The sequence below is a fragment of the Neovison vison genome, chromosome 7, assembly GCF_020171115.1.
Source record: "Neovison vison isolate M4711 chromosome 7, ASM_NN_V1, whole genome shotgun sequence".
NCBI lineage: Eukaryota > Metazoa > Chordata > Mammalia > Carnivora > Mustelidae > Neogale > Neogale vison.
In genome coordinates, this window is record NC_058097.1 from 49973226 (window position 1) to 49997909 (window position 24684).

Sequence of the window (24684 nt, forward strand, 5' to 3'; positions counted from 1 at the left end):
TGGGATGTGAGCTCCATGAGCCCTGGAATTTGCTGGTTTCTTCCTGCATCTCAAGTGCAGACAGCAGAGCTCAGAGCATGGCAGGTGCGTACTTGCTTTTTTCTGAGCAAGGGTTTCACCGTGCTCCCACTTACTGGCTCCTACTACATGCCTGACACTGCGCCAAGGCTCTTTCCCTGCATTCTCTTTTTGGATAGGTATTTTTGGAGTGAGGAACAGTAATTCCCTGGTTTTACGGATGGGAAAAGGTAAGCTCAGAGAGAGGCAGTCACCCCAAGTTTCCAAAGGTAGACCACTAGGGTAGACCCCTAGTCTCTCTGTTTCTCTGAACGTCTCTGTCCATGACTCTGGCTTTCAGTTTGTCTCTGAACCCAGGAAGGTTTGCTGGGAAGCATAGTAGGGAGACAGAGGGAAAGAGGGAGAATGAGAAAGATTTAATAGAGAGAAAATAAGAGAACACAAGAGAGAGAAAATGAAAGACAACAAGAGAGAATAAGAACACAAGATGATGAGAGAGGGAGAACCAAGAAACAAGTGGGACCCTGAGTCCAGGATGTCCCCGCTGGGTCACTGCTCCCAGCACCTCTGCGCACAACCCCCCCACCGCCAGCTAGTAGCCTGGCACTAGGGCTGAGCTGGAACTGTGCAGCACCTGACCCCAGGAATGTGTCCCTGGGGGTAGGCCGGCCCAGCTGCGAATGCTTATAAGTCCCACAGGGGCCCCTGCAGGAAGCAGCCAGTGGGAGTGCAGCCCAGCGCAGGATCCCGGAGCCCAGAGGCAGCCAGGTGAGCATCCCTGTGGTCTCCTCGCCCATCCCGCCCCCCCTAAGAGCACAGTCTCCCCACAACCCCACACCACTGTGAATTTCAGCCTTAGGACCCTGTGTCTCCCAGTCTCCTCTCCAGGAGGTCTCTATTTAGTTAGGAGTTTCTACCTTTCTCTCTCTGGCTCCCCTGGTCTCTCTGTTTCTCTGAACGTCTCTGTCCATGACTCTGGCTCTCAGTCTGTCTCTGATTATCTCTTGAAAGTGCTGTCTCTGTCCCCTCCGAGCCTCAGCGCCCCGTCTCCATGCTCCTATTCTCTCAGTTTAGAAACAGAAAGACACTTCCTCCTTCCCTTCCTCTCCACCTAATTCTCTCTCCTTCCATTTCTCTCTCCCTCTCCCTTTATCTCTCACTCTCTAAGTCTCTCTAGGTTCTGGGGCTCTGAGCCAAGATCTCAGACCTACCATGTGTGTGTTGGGAGGCAGGGGTGGTGTAGGGGTCCTAGTCTGACCAATAATATTCTAGGGGGACAGAAAGAGAGGGAGACAGAGACAGAGGGAGAGATTTGAGCTGTAGGTCTCCCCAGACTCATCAGAAACTGACTGTCTTGTGCAGGTGCCAAGGTCATGACCACAGCAGGAAACCCCTGGGGCTGTTTCCTGGGGTACCTCATCCTTGGTGTCACAGGTATCTGAGTGTGTATATGTGTGTCTGTCAGTGCCTAGGGGCACAGGGTTCGTCCCTGTGCAGGTATGACTCAGTGTCCTCCTCGGTGTGACTAAAGCTGCCTGTGTGACTGCCGCGTGACCATGCTCTCTGGTTAAACACGTGTGATTCCTTGTATCATAGGGAGTTTGTGTGTGTGCTGCTGGTGCACTGTGTGTGTGTGGCTTTGCACACCTCTGTGTGCGACACAGAGTGCTGAGCTGTGTGGTTGAACCAGTGAAACGCGGTGAATTAGGGACGGAGGATTCGGAGTGTCTGTGCCTGAGAAGATCCCGTGGAGTGACAAAGGCGGCGGACGATGCTGTGAGGACATGGGAAGCCCAGGGGGCCGCGAACAGGGAGGCTGTGCTTCTGGATGTGTCACCCATTGCGGGGAATCCGTGCCTACTTTTTTGAGCCTCTGATCCAGGGATCCCCAGGGACCCACGTCAAGGGCGTGATGGGGTTTCTTTGGGAACTGGCTTGTTGCTGGTGCGACTGCGGGGCGGGACTCAGGGCCACAGAGAGCGACACTGCTTGCTTGAGCGTCTGGCTGCGTCACCCTTGTCTCTGCACCCTGTTTGAGGGTTTGAGTCCCCTGTTCTGGGGAACCGTGGCCCGGGTAGTGCACGAGCCTGGCGTGTTTCGTGGGGGGGGGGGGGTGGCGCGCGCGCGGGGAGGGAGGGAGAGAAAGACGGACAAAGGTAGCAAATGGGTCTCGGAGGTGGGCGTGACTGGCTCAAAGCTGCAACACCCCTCTCGACGAGAGACCCCTCTCCTCTGCTCTGATGACTTCCGGACTCCCAGTCCACCACAAGAAACGTCATCTGGTCCATAAAAGCCCTGCGCCAGGACCCCACCCCCAGGAGGCCTGGTCCCACCTCCTGCTCTTACCCTAGCATTCCTGACTCAGCCCCTAGGAGCCAGACTCTGCCCTCAGGGTCCCTGACTGCACCCATGAGGCCCTGATCACGCCTAGGCACCATAGCAGCCCCCGAAGTACTGGTCACGCCCCCTCACCGAGACCTCCCCCACCCCCGCCCTCAGGACCTTAGTCCTGTTTTTTGAGCCTGCCCCCCCCCACCTGGCCCACACCCCTGCAGCGATCCCTGCCCTTAGGAGCCCTGGTTGCATCCTGAGACCATCCCCAGTCCTGCCCACACCCTCGAAGCCCTAACCACGTCCCTAGCCCATGGCCACGCCCCCAGGAGCCTTGGTCCCACCCCGAGCCCGCCCCTAGCCCTCGTCCGCCCTCAGGATCCTTGGCCTCGGGTGGCGGCGGCCACATCATCAACGGCGAAGACTGCAGCCCACACTCGCAGCCCTGGCAGGCGGCACTGTTCACGGAAGACGAATTCTTCTGCGGGGGTGTTCTGGTGCATCCGCAATGGGTGCTGTCGGCGGCACACTGTTTCCAGGAGTGAGTGCGGGGCGGGGTGGGGGTGGGGAGCGGACCGGACAGGGCAGTACTGTCGCTGAGGGGAGGGGCCTAATATCAGGCTCGGCCTCCGTGCTAAGAGCCGAAACGTCTGCGAAGCGAGGCTCTGCTCGAGAAGTGGGGAAGAGAGTCAACCCAGGGTCGAAATCCCATCTCAGCTGCTGAGTCACTAGTGAATTAAGACAAGTTCTTATGGCTGGATTGTTGATTGTATGAATTACGGTTTGAGATCATGGCTGGCTATCTCTTAGCGTCGTGCTTAACAAGGAGGATGAGGTTGGGGTCGGTGGGTGGAGATGGGGTTGTGCTTGAGCGTGGCCATGGAGATAACGGTGTAGTTGCCACAAAACTAACCGGTCGCCCGTGTCCCTCAGCTCCTACACAATCGGGCTGGGACTGCACAGTCTCGAGGCCAACGAAGAGCCAGGCAGCCGGATGGTGGAGGCCAACTTCTCCATACAGCACCCAGAGTACAACAAACCCTTTATCGCCAACGACCTCATGCTCATCAAGTTGCAAGAGTCGGTGTCCGGGTCTGACACCATCCAGAACATCAGCATCGCCTCCCAGTGCCCGACTGCTGGGGATTCTTGCCTCGTTTCTGGCTGGGGTCAGCTGGTGAATGGTGAGCTCCTGAGTGTGCGTTTGCCGCCCTCCCTGAAGGGTTCTCCTCCCAGCCGGAGGGGGCTGACCCAGAGCTCTGCGTCGCAGGCAGGCAGCCCCAAGTGCTCCAGTGCGTGAATATCTCGGTGGTGCCCGAGGAGATCTGCAGTGCCTTCTACGCCCCCGTCTACCACCATAGCATGTTCTGCGCTGGCGGAGGACAGGACCGAAAGGACTCCTGCAATGTAAGAGATGGGGGAGGGGAGGAGAGGGAAGGGGGCAATGGAGAAGGGAGGGAGGGGCACGCAGGGAGAAACCCACCCCGGGAGACAGAGGGATGGAGAAACAGAGTAATAGACATGAGCTCACGCACACACAGAGATACACCTCAGGGAGAAACAGAGATAGACTCAGAGATGAAACGCAAAGAGAAGTAGGGGGAGGGAAACAGTATACCAGAGATGCAGAGAGGCACAGAGACTCTGGGAGTCAGAGACAGAGAAACAAGCCATAGGTGGAGATAAAACAAACAAACAAACAAAAAAGAGTGAGAGACAGAATAACAACAAATGCAGGAGAATCAAGCAGCCGTTGAACCTCAGGGAGCAGAATTCCATGTAGTCAGGGCACTGGAAGGGGCCTTGAAGGTGTACATCACTGTCTTTTATTTCCCTCTTTGTCTCTTGGTGTCTTTGGGTTCCTTTCTGGTTTCAATCTGTCTCCACATCTCTGTGTTTTGGATTCTCTCTTTCTTCCTCTCTCCAAAACCAGGGTGACTCTGGGGGCCCCCTGGTCTGCAACGGGTCCCTGCAGGGCCTCGTGTCCTTTGGACAAGCCCAGTGTGGCCTACCCTACGTGCCAGGAGTCTACACCAACCTCTGCAAGTTCACTGACTGGATACAGAAAACCATCCAGGACAGTTAACTCCTGGGACTTGGACCCAAGAAACCGAGCCCCCAGTATATGTTGTAGAAGGGATTCAGGACCCTGGGTGTCCAGTGCTTTCCTGCCTGAGACCCAGGAGTTTACACTCCCAACTCCCTCCTCCCTTAGCCCCAAGAATCCAGTCCCACCAAGAATCTTTTCCTGTACACAGTGCCCCCTAGTGGCACAATGTTGACCCAGCCTTACCAGTGGCAGAGGGGGTTGGTTTTTCATCTTTTTTGTCCTCTTCTCTTAAGCCCAGAAATAAAAATTTAAAAGAATCTCAGGCTCTGTTTGAACTGTCCTCCTTGCTTCCAATCCTATTTAAAGGATTCCAACAAATAACTTTTCCTTCTTGGGAACCAGGAGAGCAACTGGATTCCCAAGGGAGGAGATATGCTTGAGAGGTTAAGAGAAACTGATTCTGTGGATGTCCAATTTCAAAAAAGCCAAGTCAGCAAATGGCCAGTTAATGAGATTTTCTTGCTTAGTTGTTGTTGTTGTTTTTAACTTTGGTTAATCTGTTTTGTTTTTGTCTTCTTAAACGCATTCGAAGAACTTTTCATTTGAATCTGCCTCAGAATCCTCCTCCTGGAACTGGGGCATGATGGGAAGGATCACGGAGAGATATGGAGACGGAGGGCAGAGATGGTGGGAGACTGAGGGCCCAGGAATATTTGGAATTAAAAAAAAAAGAATATTTGGAATTGTTATCATACTCTTCGTTGATATATTATATCCATAAGAATACACTGCTAAGAATGTCTATTCAAGAACGAGTTAATAAATATATTATTTGGGAATCTATTCATCTGGAGATATTCCTCAAAATACATAAAGTAAGGAGTGAAATAACTAAAAGTGAAGTAAACAAATTCCCACTCTTAAAAGAGGATTTAAAGATGGCTCTTACAAAATAATAGAACAGGAGCCCCTGGCTGGTGCAGTTGGTAGAACACCTGACTCTTGATCTCAGGGTTGTAAGTTTGAGCCCTGAGTTGGACATGGAGCCTACAAGGAAGAAAGAAAGAAAGAAAGAAAGAAAGAAAGAAAGAAAGAAAATAATAGAATGAAAAAGATAAAGATGTGTAAGGACATAGATGATCAATAGGATTAATAAACTCTATTTAGGGGCACCTGGGTGGCTCAGTGGGTTAAGCCTCTGCCTTCAGCTCAGGTCATGATCTCAGTGTCCTGGGATTGAGACCCATATCGGCTCCCTGCTCAGTGGGGAGCCTGCTCCCCCAACCCTCTCTCTCTGCCTGCCTGCTTGTGATCTCTCTCTCTGTCAACTAAATAAATAAAATCTTTTTTAAAAACCCTCTATTTAATGGCTAAACAAGATGGGATCAGGAGGGAGACAATCCATAAGAGAATCTTAATCTCGGGAAACAAGCTGGGGGGGTGAGGGGGGAGGGACAGGATGGCTGGGTTATGGACACTGGGGAGGGTATGTGCTATGGTGAGTGCTGTGAACTGTGTAAGACTGATGATTCACAGACCTGAGCCCCTGAAGCAAATAATACATTATATGTTAATTTTTAAAAACTCTATTTAATGGTTATATATAGAACACTGTACCCAGTATCTGAATAATATACCATCCTTCCAAAAGATACATCTACCAGAATGGCTGGAATTAAAAAAGAATCACAACACCAAGTGTTGGTTAACATGTAGAGCGGCTGTAACTCTCTTACTTCGCTGAGGGGGCATAAATGGTACAACTGCTTTGGAAAACTGTTTGGCCATGTCTGAAAAAAGATGAGCATACCTCTACCCCATGACCAGCAGGTTGGCTTCTAGGTATGTATGTAAGAGCAATGAGAAAAAACAATAGACTAGTCAAGAATGCTCAGAGAAACATCAAGTTCCTCATAGAAGAATAGAAGTTCCTCATAATAGCCAAATTGGAAACAACCCAAATGTCCATAAAAGGCTGAATGGACAAACTAGGACATAGTCATTCAATGGTATGCTACTCTGTAATGAAAAGAAATGAACTGTTGATAGACCCACCAATGGAGGTGCAGCTCAAAACTCCTTATGCTGAGTGAAAGAAGCCAGACACAAAATATGACATACTGTATGGTTCCTTTTATATATGAAATTCTAGAACAGACAAAACTAATCATGGGGTGGGAAGGAGTAGGTGTAGAAACAATGGGAAGTGATGTAAGAGAACTTTTCTGAAGTGACAGAAATTTTCTAGAACTTGACAGGAGTGTGGGTTACAGGGGTCCTGCATTCATAGAAACTCATTGAAATGTACATTTCACTGTATATACCTCAATAAAAAATTATACTTTAATTTAAAAGCTTCATAGAGTATCTACAAAAAGTGACCAGATACTGAGCTATGAAACAAGTCTTAACAATTTTCAAAGTTATAATATACAGAGTATGTTGTCTGACCACAAGGTAATTATGCCAGAAATCATGACAAAATGATTATGCAGAAAATCCCCACAGGGCTTTTTTTAGAAGATTTTTATTTATTTGAGAGAGATCAGAAGCAGGGGGGAGGGGCAGAGGAGAAGCAGACTCCCTGCTGAGTAGGGAGCCCCTTGCAGGACTCTCCATCCCAGGACCCCAGGATCATGACCTGAGCCAAATGCAGACGCTTACCCTCTGAGCCACCCATATGCCCTCCTCACGTTTTGATTTTTGAAATATACTTCTAAGTAACCCACAGCTCAAAGAAGAAACCATAGGGGAAATCAGAAAATATTTTTAGTTGCATGACAAGGAAAATACAATGTAATAAAATATAAAATATAATCACTAAAGAGTAGAAATAGGGTATATTAAGTCCAAACAAACAGAAAGGAAAAAACAAGGGGGAAAAATCCCACAAAATTATATGATCCCCAAAAACTTAGGAAACATGGAAAAAGCAAGACAAATAGTAAATTTAAAGTAAGAAAATATTAATAGTGCCCAGTACGTCAACAATCCACAATAAATGCAATTGGTTAAACTCAGATTAGAATGTAAAAGTCTGGGACGCCTGGGTGGCGCAGTTGGTTAAACGACTGCCTCCGGCTCAGGGCGTGATCCTGGAGTCCCTGGATCGAGTCCCACATCAGGCTCCCAGCTCCATGGGGAGTCTGCTTCTCCCTCTGACCTTCTCCTCGCTCATGCTCTCTCTCACTGTCTCTCTCTCTCAAATAAATAAAATAAAATCTTAAAAAAAAAAAGAATGTAAAAGTCTGTTCTATGCTGTTTATTAGAGACACACCAAAAGCTCATGGAAAAGTTGAAAGCAAAAAAAGATTTACCAAGAAATATTACCACTAAGAGTGGGTAGCTTTACTGGTATCGATCAAATTAGACATTAATACTAAAACCATTACTAGGCAGGGTGAGTCACTACAAAGTAATAATTCATAAAAAATTTATAATGGATACAATTCCAAATTTGAATATTTGTAATAAAATAGCTTCATAATACTTAATATAAAAATTAGTAGGAGTATAGGGAGAACTGGAGCAATTCATCCCATGGAAGTGTGAGATTTCAATGCCACTATCACACCAAGGATTTGGTATCACACAGATCACACTCTCCAGCCATGATGCAAGAAAATTAAAATTAAAATTAAAATTCAATATGCACATCAACACAATACCCATACGCACAGAAGTTAAAATGCAACCACTCATCTGCATAATTCATGAGAAAAATTAAATCATAATGGACAAAAATGGATGAAAAAATCATCATAAAGCAAATTTTTAAAAACTTAGAATGATAAAAATGTGACATATGAAGACTTGTGGGGAGCAGCAGATTTATAGTTTGAATAATTAGATTACAAAGAAGAATGAGTGAATATAAAGGAGCCAAGTGTTAGACAAAAAAATAGCCAATTAACCTAACGCAAAGGAGACTGAGGTGGGGAGACCTCCAGAAATGAAATCGGGTGCTAGCTGGAGGTGAGAGCAACCTGGGGTGTCGCCCTCGGCCCGCAAGAACGACAACCAGCCTGGCATGGTGTTAATGCTTCTTCTCTTTATTTCGACAACTTTCTTAGCTTATATGTGTCAGGGTGACCAATAAGGGGCCAAACAATGGGGAGAGCCAATGAGAGTCCTGTTACTATGCTGATTAAATTTGAAACAGCCAATGACTATGTCCTCCTTTAGGTGGGCTTCACCAGAAAGTTCGGTGTTCACTTGCAGCCTATTTTGCTGGCAGTGAGCCAAGCACCATCGTGTAATGGTGGGGACTTCCCCGGCCGGAGGCGGTCCCCGACACTGGGGCTCTGGGTCAGAGCTCAATTTCAAAGTGCCTGTCTCCAACCCATGCTCTAAACACCCTCATGTGGGTCTGAGAGGTGGGTGAGCTGAGGGGTTGTGGACTGGAAGAGAGCAGCATCTGACCCCCATGTGTCCACCTGTCACAGGGGTGGGAGAGCTTGTAAGCCCCCCTGTGGCTCCACGAAGCAGTGGCAGATTGGAGCCCAGCCAAGCCCAGATCAGCTAGGTGAGTGAGGGGTGGGCTAGTCTGTGTCCTGCCTCTCTGGCCCCCACATCACCTTCTGGGTCTCTGACGGCTCTGTCTCTCCATCTGTAAGTCTAAGTCTGTATCTCTGGCTCAGTAATTTCTCTCTCCCTCTGTCTCTGTTCTGTCTCTGTATCCCCCAGATGCAGAACCCATCCGCTCTCCTATCCTGCTCTGCGTCTCCATCACCTAATTCGTCCCAGATCGGACCTGCTTGCCCTTCCTTCCTTCCTTTATTTCTTAAGATTTTATTTGATTATTTGTCAGAGAGAGAGAGAGGGAGAGCGCACAAGCAGGGGGAGCGGCAAGCAGAGTTCTCAGAGAAGCAGGCTCCTTGCCCTGCAAGAAGGCTGATGTGGGACTCCATCCCAGGACCCTGGGATCCTGACAACCTGAGCCCAAGGCAGATGCTTAACCCATTCAGCTACCCAGACCGACCGCCTTCTCTCTCTCTCTTCCTCTCTGAATCTCGTGTTTCTCTTTGTTTTTTGTTGTTGTTGTTGTTGTTGTTTTCTTTATTACTGTCACGCTATCTTCCCTCTGCTGCCGCCGTTCTAACTGTTGCTGACACTTTCTCTCTTTTCCTCCCAGGTGTCTCGCGTCCCTGTCGTCACAGGGCTGAAGTCTCAGGGCTGAGGATGAGGTGTCCTTCCTGCACCCTTTCCCAGCCCAGAGATCTCCTGGGAAACAGTGAAAGAATGGAGGGAGGCGGGGTGGACAGGCCTGAGCTAAAGGCCCCGTACTCACCTGAAGACTCGGTGGAGCCTGAGACTCCCCCGTGACTCTTGTATGGACCGAGAGGACCCGTCTTGCCGAGGGAAAGGGAGTGAATGTGAGATGCCGTGTGCACCCAGGCAGGTTTTGCAACTGTTGTGTCTGAGGGTGGGGATAGGGGAGGAGTTGGGGGAGAGAGATGCAGAAGAGGTGTCCTAACGCACGGCTTTCTTGACTGGAGACTGTGTCCAGGCCTCACCTTCCTGAACCTTCCTTGGTCCTTAACCCGCCCGCTGAGCTCTGGCCCCGCCCTGAACCCTGGCTCCCACACTTTGTGCTCTGACCCAGCCTCTAGGCGTCCAGGCCAGGGCCCGGCCAAAGCCCCATCACTAACGGCACGGGGTGCAGACCACACCCAAACATGGCCGTGTTGCAAGGAGAGGGACTCCACTGCCTGCCCGGTGCGCGCTCTTGAAGCGGAACGTAGACTTTGGGGGCGGGACCTGAGTTGGGGGCGGGGCTTCATCTATGGGGTGGGGCCTGAGTAGAAGAGGAGTGCCTTTCTCCGAAAAGGTTTCCAGCGGAATTGAAGAGGGGTTGAGACCGGATGGGTTTGCGGTGGAAATGAGATGCGGCTGACTTTCGGGTGGGAGCTCAGATGAGGGGAGGCTGCCGCCGCACGGGCGTGCTGAGGCAGGGAGAGATGTGTTCATCTGCGGCAACTCCAACATCCAGCTGGGTCCGCACAACCTTGTGGGGACCGAGATTCTCATAGCCAGGACCTCACGCTCACCAAACCGAACTCAGCAACCACGGAGCCGGACTGGGTCGGCACCAGCAGCATCACCACTTGTGTCCGGCTGGCACTTACATCCCACAGTGAGCTCTTCAGTCATTGTTGCTGCCCTTGAGCCCGTGGGGGTGGGGGTGGGGGTCTGTCCCTAACAGCTCTGTCCCTAGTCCACATCTCCGAGTGTGGATCCTGTCCGTAGGCGACGGCCCAAGCTGCCTGCAGTGGTGTCTGAGAAGGATGGTCATGGAGTTCCCTCTTGATTCACTCTCTTTTGAGGGCCTCATGGGCAGGGGGCAGAGGTAACTGTATTCCTTGGCTCATGTACCGTTGATCCAGCATCCATGACCCATCCTCCCACTGTGTTTATATTCAACTCATTGACTCAGACTCTCAACTAATAACTAATGATTCCCTCTCATCCCCATAACCCACTCCCCTTCCCACAGGCACCCCTTCCGGTGTCTTCACTGGGCGTCATGACTTGACTGTGCTCTACAGAATGAGTACTGTGGGCGCATAGTGTAATTTACATAAGGCTGTTAGGCTCCGTGACTTATTGTGTGTTCACACGTTTTCACTCATGGTTGTGCTTTCATCCCTGACATGCACGCATCGGCTTTGTACTTCGGACTCTGCTCAGTGCCATGTGGCGAGCACCTACCACATGTCACTGTCCACCTGCCCAGGGCGGACACCCACCCTTTCCACAAGAGCCTGGCCACCCCCGCCTTCAGTGTGTCTGTACAACCTGGGTGAGAAGGTGTTTCCAGACACTGCCTAATGTCTCCTGGAGGTTGGGGGGTTGCCCCCATTTGAAAGCCACTGGTCTTCCCCATCTGTACCCCTGGCTCCACACTTTAAGACACAGGCCAGGTGGGTCCCTGACTTCCACATCTAGAAAGGACAAACGAGGCCAGAATTTGCTGCGTATTCTATTTGACTAAGGGGAGGGGAAGGTCAGAGGCATTCAGCTGTTGTCCAACATGGTCTCTTTGATCCATTGCAGATAGGGCATCACTTTGATATAGACGGAGGGCATACTGGGGCTGTCACATGGAACATGGCCCCCGGCTGGGATTCCCTGAAGCATACCATCGCAGATCAGGGGGCCCTCCAAGTCACCCTGCAGCACAAAGGGGAGAGGAAAAGGAACATTAGCAAGGCCTTCGGTTCTGCATGCAGAGTACCAGCTCCTGGGCCCACAGAGCAGAGACAGTGACACCCCAGCTCCGGGGGAAATCAGAGTTGTCTCCAGAGTCCACTGCCAGAGGGCTGGTGGGATTCCAACAGAGAGGACAATAGCTTGAGTCCTGGCCAATGGGGAGAAGACTTAAGGGTCTAGTTTCTGAACAGTGGGGAGGGTCCAGGAGAATAGTCCCAGCAGACAGATCAACGGCAAAAAGAAGTGGGGTCCATCTACTGGGCCCTCCAACCTTGAGGGCCCATCTCTGATATCACCTCTCCCCTATAGCTTCCCCGGGTCCCTCCGAGGAGTGGCAGTCACCTCCCTGAGGCCCCATGTGGGGTCCCACAGGAGGGACCCCTTCCCTCTGGTGTCACCTCCCACCCTCTCCCCTTGCTCACTGGGCTCCATCCGCACTGGCCTCACTGACACCCTCACATACACCAGGCCCACTTGCCCCAGGACCTCTGCACCTGCTCTAGCCCCCATTCCACGGGGCTCACCCTCACCTGCTGCAGGTGTCCACTCAATCCCACCACCTCCTTGCCTTCCCCTCAGCTCACTGGCCATCTCCCCCGGCTCCATGATTTCTCCTTCTGCCCCACGGCACCAGCATCTCCTGACATGAAAGCAGTGCCCCTCATGAAGCCCCCCCCCACCACGTGAGGGACACAGACAGAAACAGTGAACGTGACATAGACAGCAGTGACTGCTGTCTTCCCATGGGCTAGGTTGGTGTCGGGCACGCAGTAGATGCTCAGTAAGTATGTGCTGCCTGGAGGAAGGGATGGACTGTGATGTAGAAGACTGAGGTGCGGGTGGTGCCTGGAAAGGGTGTGGGATAGGGCAGGGGGCACACAGCTGGACAGGAGTGGGACCGATGCCTGGTTAACCCTTGCACCCCGGTCCTGTATCTGGGCCTCGTGTCCGAGCCTAGGTGGTCGAGGGGGAAGAGGCTGGCTCACCGGGCAGGTGTCACTGTTGCCCTCCAAAGGGCCAGCACACAACATGTGATCTGTCACCTTCTGGATGTGGGCCTTGGCACACACATCATTGGGCAGGAGTTTGAGGTCCATACACTGGAGATCGCCAGTGTCTGAGACTAGGACCAAGAGAAAAAAGAGCTGTGGCCAGACCCCAAGTGGCTCCTCAGTCCTCCTCCTCCCTCAGATCCTGAGTCCAGTCCCCAGCCCCCTCCTCCCTACACCCAGGTGTCTGGGCTCCAGGCTGCATGGTCCAGCTCTGGCGTACACTTACCTGGTTCAATGCTGCCCCAACCAGAGGTGTAGCAGGTGCTCCCCGGTTTGGGTTCCTGGGTGGGCAGGTCCAGGACCCTCATGGCATCTGTAATCTGGGCGGGCTCTGCCAGGCGGAGCAGCATGAGGTCGTGGCTGTAGTCCTCTCCAGGGAGGCAGGTGTGTTTCTCCAAGAGACTCAGGTTGAATTTAGGGTGTGGGAAGTTTCTAATATCCTCAAATAATTGGGCTGTGTCTTCATGCTGGAACAGGCTGCGGCGACCCAGCCAGAGCTGGTAATTTCTGGGGAGAAAGGGAGCCCCAGGGAATGAGAAGAGAGAAGGGGGAAGGGAGGTGGGGCCAGGGAGGGTCCTGAAGACAGAGTGAAACAAGAGGCAACCATGCAGAAAGAGAGAGAGCCTGCGGTAAAGAATTAGTCACGGAAAAATAGAGACCTGGGGAAAACAAAAGAGGGTGACAGCATGAAAGGCAGATCCAGAGATAAAGAGAAGCAGTGAAAGAGAGAGCTTGAAACAGGAGAAGGAACGAGGCAGAGGGTAGAACAGGGAGCCCGAAGGAGCACAAAGGCAACGGGAGAGGAAGCGAAAAGGTAGCGACCCTGAGGAAGGGTCCCTGGAAAGAAGCAAGAGTGAAAGAACAGACAGGAAGGAGCAGCAGGTCCAGTGCGACAGGGACAGGAGCAAGAGGAGAGAGGGAGGAATGCAGGCAGGTGGTGGGTGCAGCCTGAGAGAGAGCAGGGAGGGAGGACAGGAGGGGCTGGAAGGGGACCTGGGACTGGCTCAGCTGCAGCAGGGGCTGCAGGGCTGGCTCCCCAGCAGCGGGTGGCCTGGCCCCCAGCCCAAGGTCGGCAGCCCCCTTCCTCCCAGGACCTCCTCCATCTCCTACCTCTACATCCCTCCACCACCCCCTCCCACCCAGGACTATCTCCGCTTCTCCTCCCCCCCAACCAGCTCCCCTTACTAACCTTCCTCCCCCTCTTCTTCTCCACCCCCTTCTCCCCCTCTTTGGCCTCCTCTTTCTCCTCCTTCTCCTTCCTCCAGGGCCCCCACCAGACTCCAGCTGAAACCAGCCCTTCCCTGTGTCCCCTGGAGGCCATCACTGTCCTGGAGGGAGGGGCTGGGCACATGAGAAGCCCCACACACACACACACACATCAGGAGAATCCCTTCCTTTTCTCTGGGGGTCTCCCTCAGTCCCATCCTGGGGGTGCTCATCAGCAATCGGGGGAAGCGAGTGAGGCAGAGACCCAGAGAGACAGATGGGGCAGAGGCATGGAGGGTGAGACCTACAGTGACAGGGATGTAGGATGTAGGGAGGGACCCAGAGGTGGACAGACACAGGGGGACACACAGAGACCCTGAGACAGGAGAAAAAGGGAGACAGATAAATCATAGACAGACAGACACACGACAGAGCAAGTGACTGAGAGACAGAGACACAGGGCAGGGAGACAGGAAGATGGTTACAGGGAGAGACACAGAGACACGGGCTGCCATGGGAGGGCTTCCCTGGGGTGATCCCTGCCACTCTCCATGGGCCCCAGACCAGCACCATCTTTGTTTCCCTCAGCCCCCCAGCCTTCCCCCTCCCCAAGAGAGATTTCACAACCCAAAGCCCATTGGACCCTCAAATACATGCACTATGTCCCTGAAGCTCTCTGATACCCCCCTGAACCAAGATGCCTGTCCCCCAACTTCCCACATCCCTGTGGGGTGAACCCAAGGTCTGTGCCCCATTGCTTATTCCTGTGGGAGCCCAGACACACCCTCCCAGACCCCATGCTCAGACTCACTTGTACATGCACTGGGCAGCTGTGAGCACCCACTGTGGGTGCACCAGGACACCCCCGCACCTGACACTGCTGAAATTGTACACAAGCGACAGCCAGGGTTGGAAATTATTACACTCCGAGCCTCCGATCATCTGGGACTGGATAGGAGCCACAGCACCTGCAGAGGGATGCTGGGTCAGGGCAGGTGGGAGGAGATGATGGGGCTGGGAGGGTCTAGGTTAGGAGAGGGACACAGCCGCAGAAGAGCAGAGCTGAGGTTCTGATAAGTGGTGCGGTAAGGGTCTGTGATTTTCCTGCAGTCCCTAAATTGGGTGGGTGACAGGTCCTGCCTGAGAAGACATTCTGCTGAGACAGACTGCACCCCAGGAATCAGAAGAAAACAGGAAGCATCTGGAGCAACTTGTGGTGTGCAGGCCAGCTGTTTTGCAGTGATCTGGAGTTCCTGGACTGGGGGACAGCTGGTTTTGGGGGAGGTGTTGGCTCAGAGAAGAGGAAGGGGATTTAGAAGCCAGTGTTAAGCGGGCGCCTGGGTGGCTCAGTGGGTTAAAGCCTCTGCCTTTGGCTCAGGTCATGATCCCAGGGTCCTGGGATGGAGGCCTGTGTGGGCTCTCTGCTCAGCAGGGAGCCTGCTACCCTTCCTCTCTCTCTGCCTGCCTCTCTGCCTTCTTGTGATCTCTGTCTGTCAAATAAATAAATAAAATCTTTATAAAGAAAGAAAAAGAAAATCAGTGTTAAGGACTCCACAGGAGAGGGTCATGGATCATGGACTGGGAGAGAAGAATTTGAGTGGTGCTAAGGGGTCTCAGTCTTAAATATCTTCTATGCCTGTGGTGGGAATTTTTGGTTCTGAGAAGGTTTCAATATTTAGGGGATGAGGACTGAGAGATGACAGCTGAAAAGGAAAGGTCACCTGGGGGCTCAGGAGCCAGAGCACTGGACCTTGGAGAACTAGGAGGTAGGACAGGAGGATCAGGGTCCCTGGGTCCAATGAGGAGGAGGTGCTGCTTGGAAGAATTGGGAAGCACTGAAGAGAAGAGACAGAGATGGCTCCAGACTGCGCGTGTCCGGAAGCTGTCTGGGGGTCACTGGGAGGAAGCAGGCACCCAGTGTGGCAGTGAGGACTGTAAAGAAGATGGCAGGGTGGAGAGCTAAGGAAGGTTCTGGGGTGGGGGTGGGAGAGGCAGGAAGAGACTGGTACCCAGCCTGGGCTGGACTGTGGGTGGGAGAAACAGGCTGCACAGATGGGGAGAGCGCTGGCCTTGTGGGGGTGGCAGGGTGAGAGCACCATGAGAGTCAGGGCCCCTCTCCCTCTTTCAGATCCATTCTACTCACCAGTCCACCCCAGGGACATTGCCAAGCACAGGACCAGGAGCCACATGGTGACAGAGTGTCCAGGAGCTGGCAGACGGTGAGCTAGGAGCTGGGGAGCCTTTAAAGTCTACAACCCCCCCCAAAAAAAAAAAAGTCTACAACCCCATGGCCACACCCCTGATCTGCTGCTACCAAGAAGCTGACCAAAGCCTGGCCCTGCTTCTGGGTGTGGACAGCCCCCACCCCCAGGGCTATGGGAGGGATGAAAGAGCAAGCACCTGTTGTTCTTAGGTCCTTAATCACGCTGGATATATGCTGGGCTCTGAGTCCAAATGGGCCAGGGCCTACAGCCCTGTTGCCTTGCTCTTTTCGACACAGGCAGTGAGAGGAAGCCCGAGAAAACAGAATCAGCAGCACTGGAGAATCAGGATTCCTATTACAAAGCCTCCAATGGCTACACTCCAAGAGAGATTTCACAACCCAAAGCCCATTGGACCCTCAAATACATGCACTATGTCCCTGAAGCTCTCTGATATCCCCCTGAGCCAAGATGCCTGTCCCCCAACTTCCCACATCCCTGAAATACGAGCTTGGCTTTCAGAACCCCTGTGCTTCCAGATGCAGGAATGAGTTGCCCGACTAAAATGTTCCCCTCAAAATCAATTCTTGGAATGCCAGAGATCCACAATCCCAACACTACTGGACCCAGAGATACGAAATTCCAAAGGTATCCTGAAGCGAATCTCCTAGCATCCCAAAATCCAACGTTCCCCAGAACAATTCAAAGGTACCAACATAGACCCCCTCCCAACTCCTCATTCCTTAACCTGGACATCTGATGACCCAGGACACCTGGAGGAGCTGCATATTCACATCAAGAGAACCCTCGAAGAATCCAGTGGCCCTGCTCCAGTGAACATTTAGATTAGAGGGGCCTCGTTAATGCACCTCAGGATGAAGTGGCATTGAACATCGCATTTTGGAGTCTCAGAAGAGACTCAAGAACTAGAGCCTTTTGGGTCTCCAGTGTTATCTTATGTGCTATGGACAGAATGTCTGCATTCCTCCCAAATTCTTACATTGAACTGCTACTCTCCAGTGTGATGGTTTGAGGAGATGGGGCCTTTGGGAAGTGATTATGTCACAAAGGTGAAGTCCTCATGAATGGAATGAATGCACTTAAAAGGGATTCCTTGCCCCTTCTGCCATGCCAAGACACAGAGAGAAGAAAGTCATCTGTGAGCCAGGAAGGGGGCTCTCACCTACGGAAGACAGGTGGATCCAGCCCCTCCCATATCAAGCACTTGATCCAATCTTTCCCTCTCTGTGCTGAGCCGCATGAGAAGCTCCCAAGACAGGAAGTGAGAGAAGTGGTCACCGACAGTCACAAGTAAAGACCATAAAGACTGGGGTACAGGAACACATTCAGTCCATGATCTGACCTCCCCCACACACAGATCAGTGTCACCCTGTGGGAGAAATGTGGCTGCATTAGTGAGGAATCCCTGGAGACAGTGCCCAATCCCCATCCTAATCCCCATACATGACCTCAACCAAAACCCAGTACAACCCAACCGCAACCAACCCCAATCCCACATGTGTCCAATCCAAGGCAAATGAACCCACCCAACTTAACCCAACAGAATACAGCCACCACCTTCTCCACATTCAAAATCAAACCAAACCCATACTATCATCCTTCCATCCAACACAACCCAATCTTAACCCCCAGGTCTTCTACATCCCCAAATATATTGCCCACCATCCCCCTTTAGCCCCCACATCATTCCCATCCAAATCAAACCAAAACCATTCCAAATCCCAACTTTACCCATGCCTTCCTTTCAATTTCTCCAGGTGTTCCTGATGTGTTTTTTCAACATTGTCCCCCTTCTAGCTTTTCAAACTATGGTCTCTTTCCTCTGGAACTCCATTCCTTTTGTCCCTCCCACCATCTCATTTGCTAGTACCTGAAGGAGGGAGGAGAGGAAAAGGACAGGAGGGCAGGGGTTTCCATGGTTTAGGATGGAGGCAAAGCCAGTGGACACAGATTCAGACATGTGGTCACTTGGACTGAGTCACTCAATGTCACCCATGTACCATACCTCTTAAGTGGATGTAGCCACTGAGAATGGATGACAAAGAGATGTCTCTGTGTCACAGATGACTCCAACATCTCAGCCAAACTCAGTGTCACACAAGGTTATGAATGTGGTCATCCTATTTCATGGATGTACACACATGCAAATCACACTTTCAAACTTGGGCACTGAGTGGACAGCACCTCATGCTGAAACTCACTTGACATATGCACGTTATTCAAGAACCACAGTAGATGTTCGTATGTGCATATGGATGTAGGCAGATAAGTCATGAGTGCCTGTGCGCGCGCGCACACACACACACACACACACACACACTGACACCAAGCTTTGGATGTACCAACTCAGACCTAAATTCACAGTGTCCAATGGAGGTCTGACCACATCCAATATCAGAGATGCACACACTTGTACATGGGGTCTAGACATAGAAGCCGGGTCCTGAATAAGGATACACAGGGGAGACATGTCAGTATGGACTCAGGACCCTGAAGATATGTTCAGAAACATAGCTCTATAAAATGGTATTATAGCCAGCATTTGACCTCTATGTGTTTCCATTTCCTCATCTGTTAAATGGAGGTTGTTTTAAGGTTAAAGAGGGGTCTGTGTGTGAGAGAATGCCTAGGACAAGTTGCTGCTTAATAGCAGTTATTTTCGTCAAGGGCTAAATGTGGGTATTAAATGTTGTGGACACAGATATGGTCATGCTCAGACATAGATGCAGACCCAGGTAAGATAGTCAAGGTCAAAACTGGATTATTCCACAAGCCACTTAGTGGTGGTGATTCAAAGTGGCAGGCACAAACCCAGAGGCCGAGCATTCAGTTGTGGACCCAGTGGATCCGACCCCAGTGCAACACCTGGACACAGGCTGGACATTGAAGATGACAGAGACAGCTGGAGATACAGGCTTCAGGACAGGACACTACTATCCATCGCTACACCAGCCCCCAAGTCAGATGCTTGATGTTCAAGATCTCTCACTGTGTTTCACGTATGATGACAAAGTTCACAAGAGGAAGCAAGTAGGAGACAGGTAAGGCCTTGCACACTCATCCCCCCACACACTCACAGCTGCACTGTGCACAAGTACCAGACAGGCAGTTTACGAGCTCGAAGGACTATGAACTTCTATGAACTCCTTGTCTACGATAGAACTCTCTATCTATGGGAAACATAGAGACATCCCCTCAAGGTCAAAGCCACACACACACACACACACACACACACAGAAATAGAAGCCAACACTAGGGCAGGACTGGACATCAATCCCACAGATCAAATGACCACACTCTTCCCCCTGCTGTTGGAAACTAGAGCTGAACTCTGGTGAGCAGAGGCCATGTAGATGTGGTGGAGAAAGAGCATGAGGAAAGCAGAGTGATACTACCTTCCCCTTCCTTGGAGGAAAGGGAAGGGGTGAGACTGGACTCATGTTCTCAGAAATTCTCCATGGGCATGTCACATCTTCATAACAAAGGAATCAATATGTATTTTACTTTGGACTGTCTTCCAAGATTGTTTGTCTATCATGCAGCCTTTCAAGATGGTATCTCCCTTAGAGAAGGTTTGTTTACTGTCCACGATTTAATAAAAGATAATGTCTGTTTATGGCCAAGGACAACAAAAATTATATGTCCCTCCAGAGAAATTTTATTTGCAATCCAGAATTATAAAGATAATATCTCAACCACATTCTGACTTTGGAAAGTTTGCCAGCAGCCCCCTTATAAGATTAAGGATTCCCAAACTCAAATCCTCAGCTATGACACAAATCACTGTATGCACAGAATCTACCTATGTTCCTTGATCACCCCCATGGGCGTTGGGGAGCCAGGTGAATGGGTGTAAATATAAAGCCCATGCTGCCTCCTGGGCCATGAGTCGTAAAATCCTGCCTCTGACCCAGGATCTGCTGTGTTCTGCCAGTACTCACAAACTGGCCAGCTAACATTTGCTTGCAAGGCAGTAAAATCTTGGACTTTTCAGAATTCGTGACAAACAGCTAGGCACTGAGGCAGCAACTGGCCAGATGGAGGTGGAGGTAGACAGGGGACCTGCTGGGCAGCCACATGGTGGAGGACAGACCAGGACTGAGCTGAACTTTGGGGGAGAGGTGTAAGCAGTGGAGATGCTGGACTCGCCTGCCCCAAGGATGCATCCAAACACAAAGTTATCTCACCAGCTTTTTCAGAAACTTCCTTTCATCACTCACGTCCCTCCCCCTGCCCAACACGCTCTTCCTCTTGTCTCCCTCTCGGGAAAGTATACTGTTCCCTCAGGCACCAGGACAGACCCCAGGTGCCTCACAGACCTTCAGACACGAACACTTGCTCCCTGGATCTTCTCTATCCCCTACACCCTAGCTCAGACACATCTCTATTTGGACCCTACCCACAGTGTCCTCCCTTTCATCAGGATCTTCCCATATATCTCCTTTTGAACTTCTGAACGCTCTTCTTTCCCAGTCATGCCTTCATTTGAACAGAAGATACTGGGATGGCTGGCAACTCATTTTACATTGTAATTCAGCCACTCAGAGGGTAAGACTCCAGGTTTGGATTTCAGAAACCTCAGCTCTGCAGCAATAAAAAAATAAATGGTTCTTTCCGGGCAGACATAGAATGGTGAAGACCACCAGAAGCAGTTTGCTTGCAGTTCCTAAAGCCAGAACTACACCATACACCAGAAATACATCTTATCTCAGGGATATATCAACTCTCCACTTTAAAAAATTTTTTTTCTTAGAGAGAGAGTACACATAAGCAGCGGGGCTTAGAGGGCTTGGGCTGAGTTGGAACTGTGCTGTGGAGGTGGAGGGACATGGCGACAGGAACACTGCTCAGGGTCCGGATAGAGAGACAAGGGGAGTGGGAAGGGTGGGAAGGTTCTGAAATTCTGGAGCCATCCCTGGGGTTGTGGGTTGGTGGCAGGGCCTGGGTGGGGAGACTATAGTGAGTGTATAGAGAGCCAACTACAAGAATCAAGCAGGAGACAGAGGCCAACATTTGGAGTAGCATGTGGTGTGGGGGTCTGGTGATTTGAGGAATCACATGGCAGGGGGTGGGGGGAAATGGTGTGTGGTCTGGGATATTAAGAGTTTCCAGAGGGGGGCACCTGGGTGGCTCAGTGGGTTAAGCCGCTGCCTTCGGCTCAGGTCATGATCTCAGGGTCCTGCTCTCTGCTCAGCAGGGAGCCTGCTTCCTCCTCTCTCTCTCTCTGCCTGCCTCTCTGCCTACTTGTAATCTCTCTCTGTCAAATAAATAAATAAAATCTTTAAAAAAAAAAAAAAAGAGTTTCCAGAAACTCCACATAAGGGTCCCAGAGGGGCAGAGGCTGAGAGAGGAAAGCTTTAGTGAGTTCCATGCTGGAAAAACTTTTGAGGCCTGTGGTGAGCTTTTGAGGTTGTAAAACATCACTGATTTAGGTGTTAGTTCTGGTGGGCTGAGAAAAGCATCTTGGATGGATTTAGGGTGTTTGAGAATGGGGGTTCCCAGAACTGTGGCTGGAGGCTTTCAGCTGGGCTAAGAGTTGAGAGAATTGGATATCTCCCTATCACAAGGTGACTGAAAGGGTGAGGGTCAATGCTAGGAGTGATCTCCCATGAGCTGTTGGCATTCTAAGAGGGAGTGGGAGGTTCAGGAACAATGCTGTGGTCATGGTGGGAATGTAGTCAGGAGGAGAGAGGTGAGTGATAGTCATCCTGGGAGGGGGTGAGAGGTGGCCCTTTCTGTCTGAAGGACATGGAAATCATGGTCTCAGGTACCAAAGGGACTTGGGTTTCTCCTAGCAGTGGTCTCAGAACCAGAATGGAAAAGTAGCAAAGCACTTGATAGCCTAGGGATCCTGGTTCATTTGACAACCCAAGTCAAGAGTATCCTCATGCAAAATCCAGTACTTTGTGCAATGGACTATGTAGTTCTCAGGAGCTAGATTCATGCATCTCAAGGTTCATCTTTGGGGGTCTCAAAGGAGAGACAGAATGGTTTACTAGGCTTCCACCATTTTGATTTCCAAGGCTCTTTGGAAAAATCAGAGCTACTCTTGATGGGTCAGCCTAAGGTATGTGTTTAAAACTTGATAGAAAATCCCCCTCCTTTCCTATTAAGTGCACAAATAAGCTCTTGGGGGCATTGAGGGGCACATGGCTGGGACAGTTGGTAGAGCACTGAACTCTTGATCTCAGGGAGATGGGGTAAGTGAGTTCAAGCCCCAAGTTGGGGATAGAGTTTACTTTTTAAAAGTAATGAAATATCCTCCTTTCAAAAATAAAATAAATAAGTGGCCATTGTATAAACTGAAACTAAAATAACACAGCATGCTAACTATACTGGATTTTTTTTTTTTAATGGGCAGACACAAACCCATTTTAAGATCATAAGAACTGGAGTAGAGGAATATAGTCATTCAGGGGCCAGAAAACTCACATGCAGATCGGGGTCCCCCGAGTCACCCTGTGGAGAGACCTTATGGGTCCAGCACCCAATCTCCATCCTGACCCTCATCTACAAGCCCAACCAAAATAGCACCTGACACACCTAACTGAATGCTGACCCCCTGTCCCCATACAACCCCAACTCACTCATTTCAAACCAAACCAATTTCTGGACAATGGCCATTCCACAATGCAGCCTTGGAGCCTATGATTCCTGGAGAGATGATGTCCAGCCTTGATCATCCATCTTCCCAACATGGCTCCCTGTGGTCTTGGGCTCCCTGTCAGACACGAGGGCTCAGCCAGTTGCCATGCAGGCTCTGGCCACAAGGGGGCAGTTGTGGGCCGCACTCTGGGCAGTGCAAGTGGTAGGAGTCACAACGGTTGGGCTAGTTTCAACAACATGACCTCATGGTGATGACCTTGTGTCTCACAGCACTGCTAGATGAAGCCTGAAACAGCCCACAGTTGCCCTTGAGCATTGCGTTTATGCAAACTGTACGCACCACGAACACCCACGTGCAACTGTGTAGGCAGATGGCTATGCACAGGTTGAGTGTGGGGCAGACAAAAGAGCAAAGTGTAAGCAACCTGGGCTCTCTCAACCCTATGGGACACTGGAGTTCCACTCACCTGCTCTTAACATCCTAGAGCCACAGTCTTGCCCTGCCTCTCAGATTCCTTGCAGTCCGGAGGCACACACACATGCACTCCAGCCCCGTAACTCCAGTACCTCTTCCACATAGTATGCGAGCTGGGAAATGTCCCTTCGTGGGAGGCATATTTATTTTCTAAAGAGCAAATAAATCTTTATGAGAGCAGGATGTTGTCTTTATGCGCTAGGATAAGACACGGACTTTTTCTGGAGAGAGATCTCTATTGTCCCGGATTGTAAACCAACTGCTCGGACCGGAATAACCGTCTTGCAAGACGGCTTGGTAGACCAAACTCCAAAAACACGCAGAAACATGGGAGTCCATGGAGAATTCTATTGCAACCACCTTTGTCTTTTGTCCTGCTCTGTCTCTCTCCTCCTCTTCTCCGAGTCACCCTCTCTTTCCTCACCCCACCGGTTTTGATGTTCTGCGTGACTTGGATCTTGGTCCCTTTCCCTCTGTCCCGGAAGCGCGGCGGGAGCCCTCTGGTCTGAGGTGGACGGATACTTGCAGACTTTGTGTCCACGAGAGCACAGGGCTGCGAAAAACTCCCGCACACCAACCTAATTCCTGCACAAACCTGTGCCCGTTCGCCGAATGGACCCAGGAATTCCTGCAGAACAGCTAAGAACAAATTCCAGGACGAGTCTCCAACCTACGCCTCTCGGCCGCCGCCAAGACCCACCTCCTTCAGCGTTCCCGAATTCTGCGTTATTCCCCCAAACCCTCCTGCCTCAGACCCGGGAGCAAACCTCCGTGGACAAGCGCACTTGGCGCCACCTAGTGGCGAGAGCCTGCCAGGCCAAGAAGAAAAGACGCCATGTTTTCAGTCTCGGTCCCCCACCCACAGCCCCGCCCGCGGCTCCTCCCAGCACAGAACTTGAGACAAAATCTCAAGAGATAAACTAGTAATCCTAGTCCGTACCGGAGTACTTCTCCCTGCTGGAGAGAACACTCTCACGCTGGGGTCCCAAACATCTGTTTCTTACCCCCTGGGACTCAGTGTCCCCGTGTGTAAAACAGGAGTCTCTATAAAGGAATTTCAGAGAAAGGTGCCATATCTGAGAGGTGGACAGTCAGATTTCGGATTCTTCAAGTCCTGGAACTGCCGCTGCGCGACTGTGTCATCTAAGACAGACCATACGACCACTTCTCCCCAGGATATACAGGACTAGTCATCATCTGGGATTACTAGGCCCTAAAAGCCAGGCATGGCAGCATTTATGGCCCTAAATGCCAAGCAGGCACTCTTGTCTCAAAACATTCCTATAAGGCAGAAGCAATTATTTGCACCTTACAGATGCGGAAACTGAGGCATAGGGAGGCCAAGTGACTTGCCCAAGGTTGCACAGTATTATGGACTGGAGGCAAGATGCCAACCCAGGCCCCTGGCTCTAGAGTTCACATCTGAATCACATCCTGTGTTAACTGGTCTTTTAAGTGCGAACCTAATGTTATGATTTACACATCTGCTCCATGCATATTACCTCATCCAAC

General features: G+C 51.0%; 3 protein-coding genes across 3 annotated transcripts; 2 read left to right on the forward strand and 1 right to left on the reverse strand.

Annotated features, from left to right (window-relative positions):
- Positions 1 to 759: 759 nt before the first annotated feature.
- On the forward strand, positions 760 to 2894 carry LOC122913861 (kallikrein-4-like). Its single transcript, XM_044260500.1, has 3 exons — positions 760 to 786; positions 1381 to 1452; positions 2728 to 2894. Exons 2-3 carry the CDS (start codon positions 1392 to 1394, stop codon positions 2892 to 2894), a joined length of 228 nt encoding a protein of 75 aa, XP_044116435.1. The 5' UTR covers positions 760 to 786; positions 1381 to 1391.
- Positions 2895 to 3131: 237 nt separating this feature from the next.
- LOC122913860 (kallikrein-4-like) lies at positions 3132 to 5446 on the forward strand. Its single transcript, XM_044260499.1, has 4 exons — positions 3132 to 3184; positions 3283 to 3533; positions 3620 to 3756; positions 4283 to 5446. Exons 1-4 carry the CDS (start codon positions 3141 to 3143, stop codon positions 4433 to 4435), a joined length of 585 nt encoding a protein of 194 aa, XP_044116434.1. The 5' UTR covers positions 3132 to 3140; the 3' UTR covers positions 4436 to 5446.
- A 5922-nt stretch (positions 5447 to 11368) lies between these two features.
- LOC122913862 (kallikrein-1-like) lies at positions 11369 to 16058 on the reverse strand. The gene is made up of 5 exons (XM_044260501.1): positions 16013 to 16058; positions 14681 to 14837; positions 12890 to 13170; positions 12598 to 12734; positions 11369 to 11572 (listed from the first exon to the last, which is right to left on the reverse strand). The coding sequence occupies exons 1-5, from the start codon at positions 16056 to 16058 to the stop codon at positions 11417 to 11419; spliced, it is 777 nt and encodes a 258-aa protein (XP_044116436.1). The 3' UTR covers positions 11369 to 11416.
- Positions 16059 to 24684: the final 8626 nt, after the last annotated feature.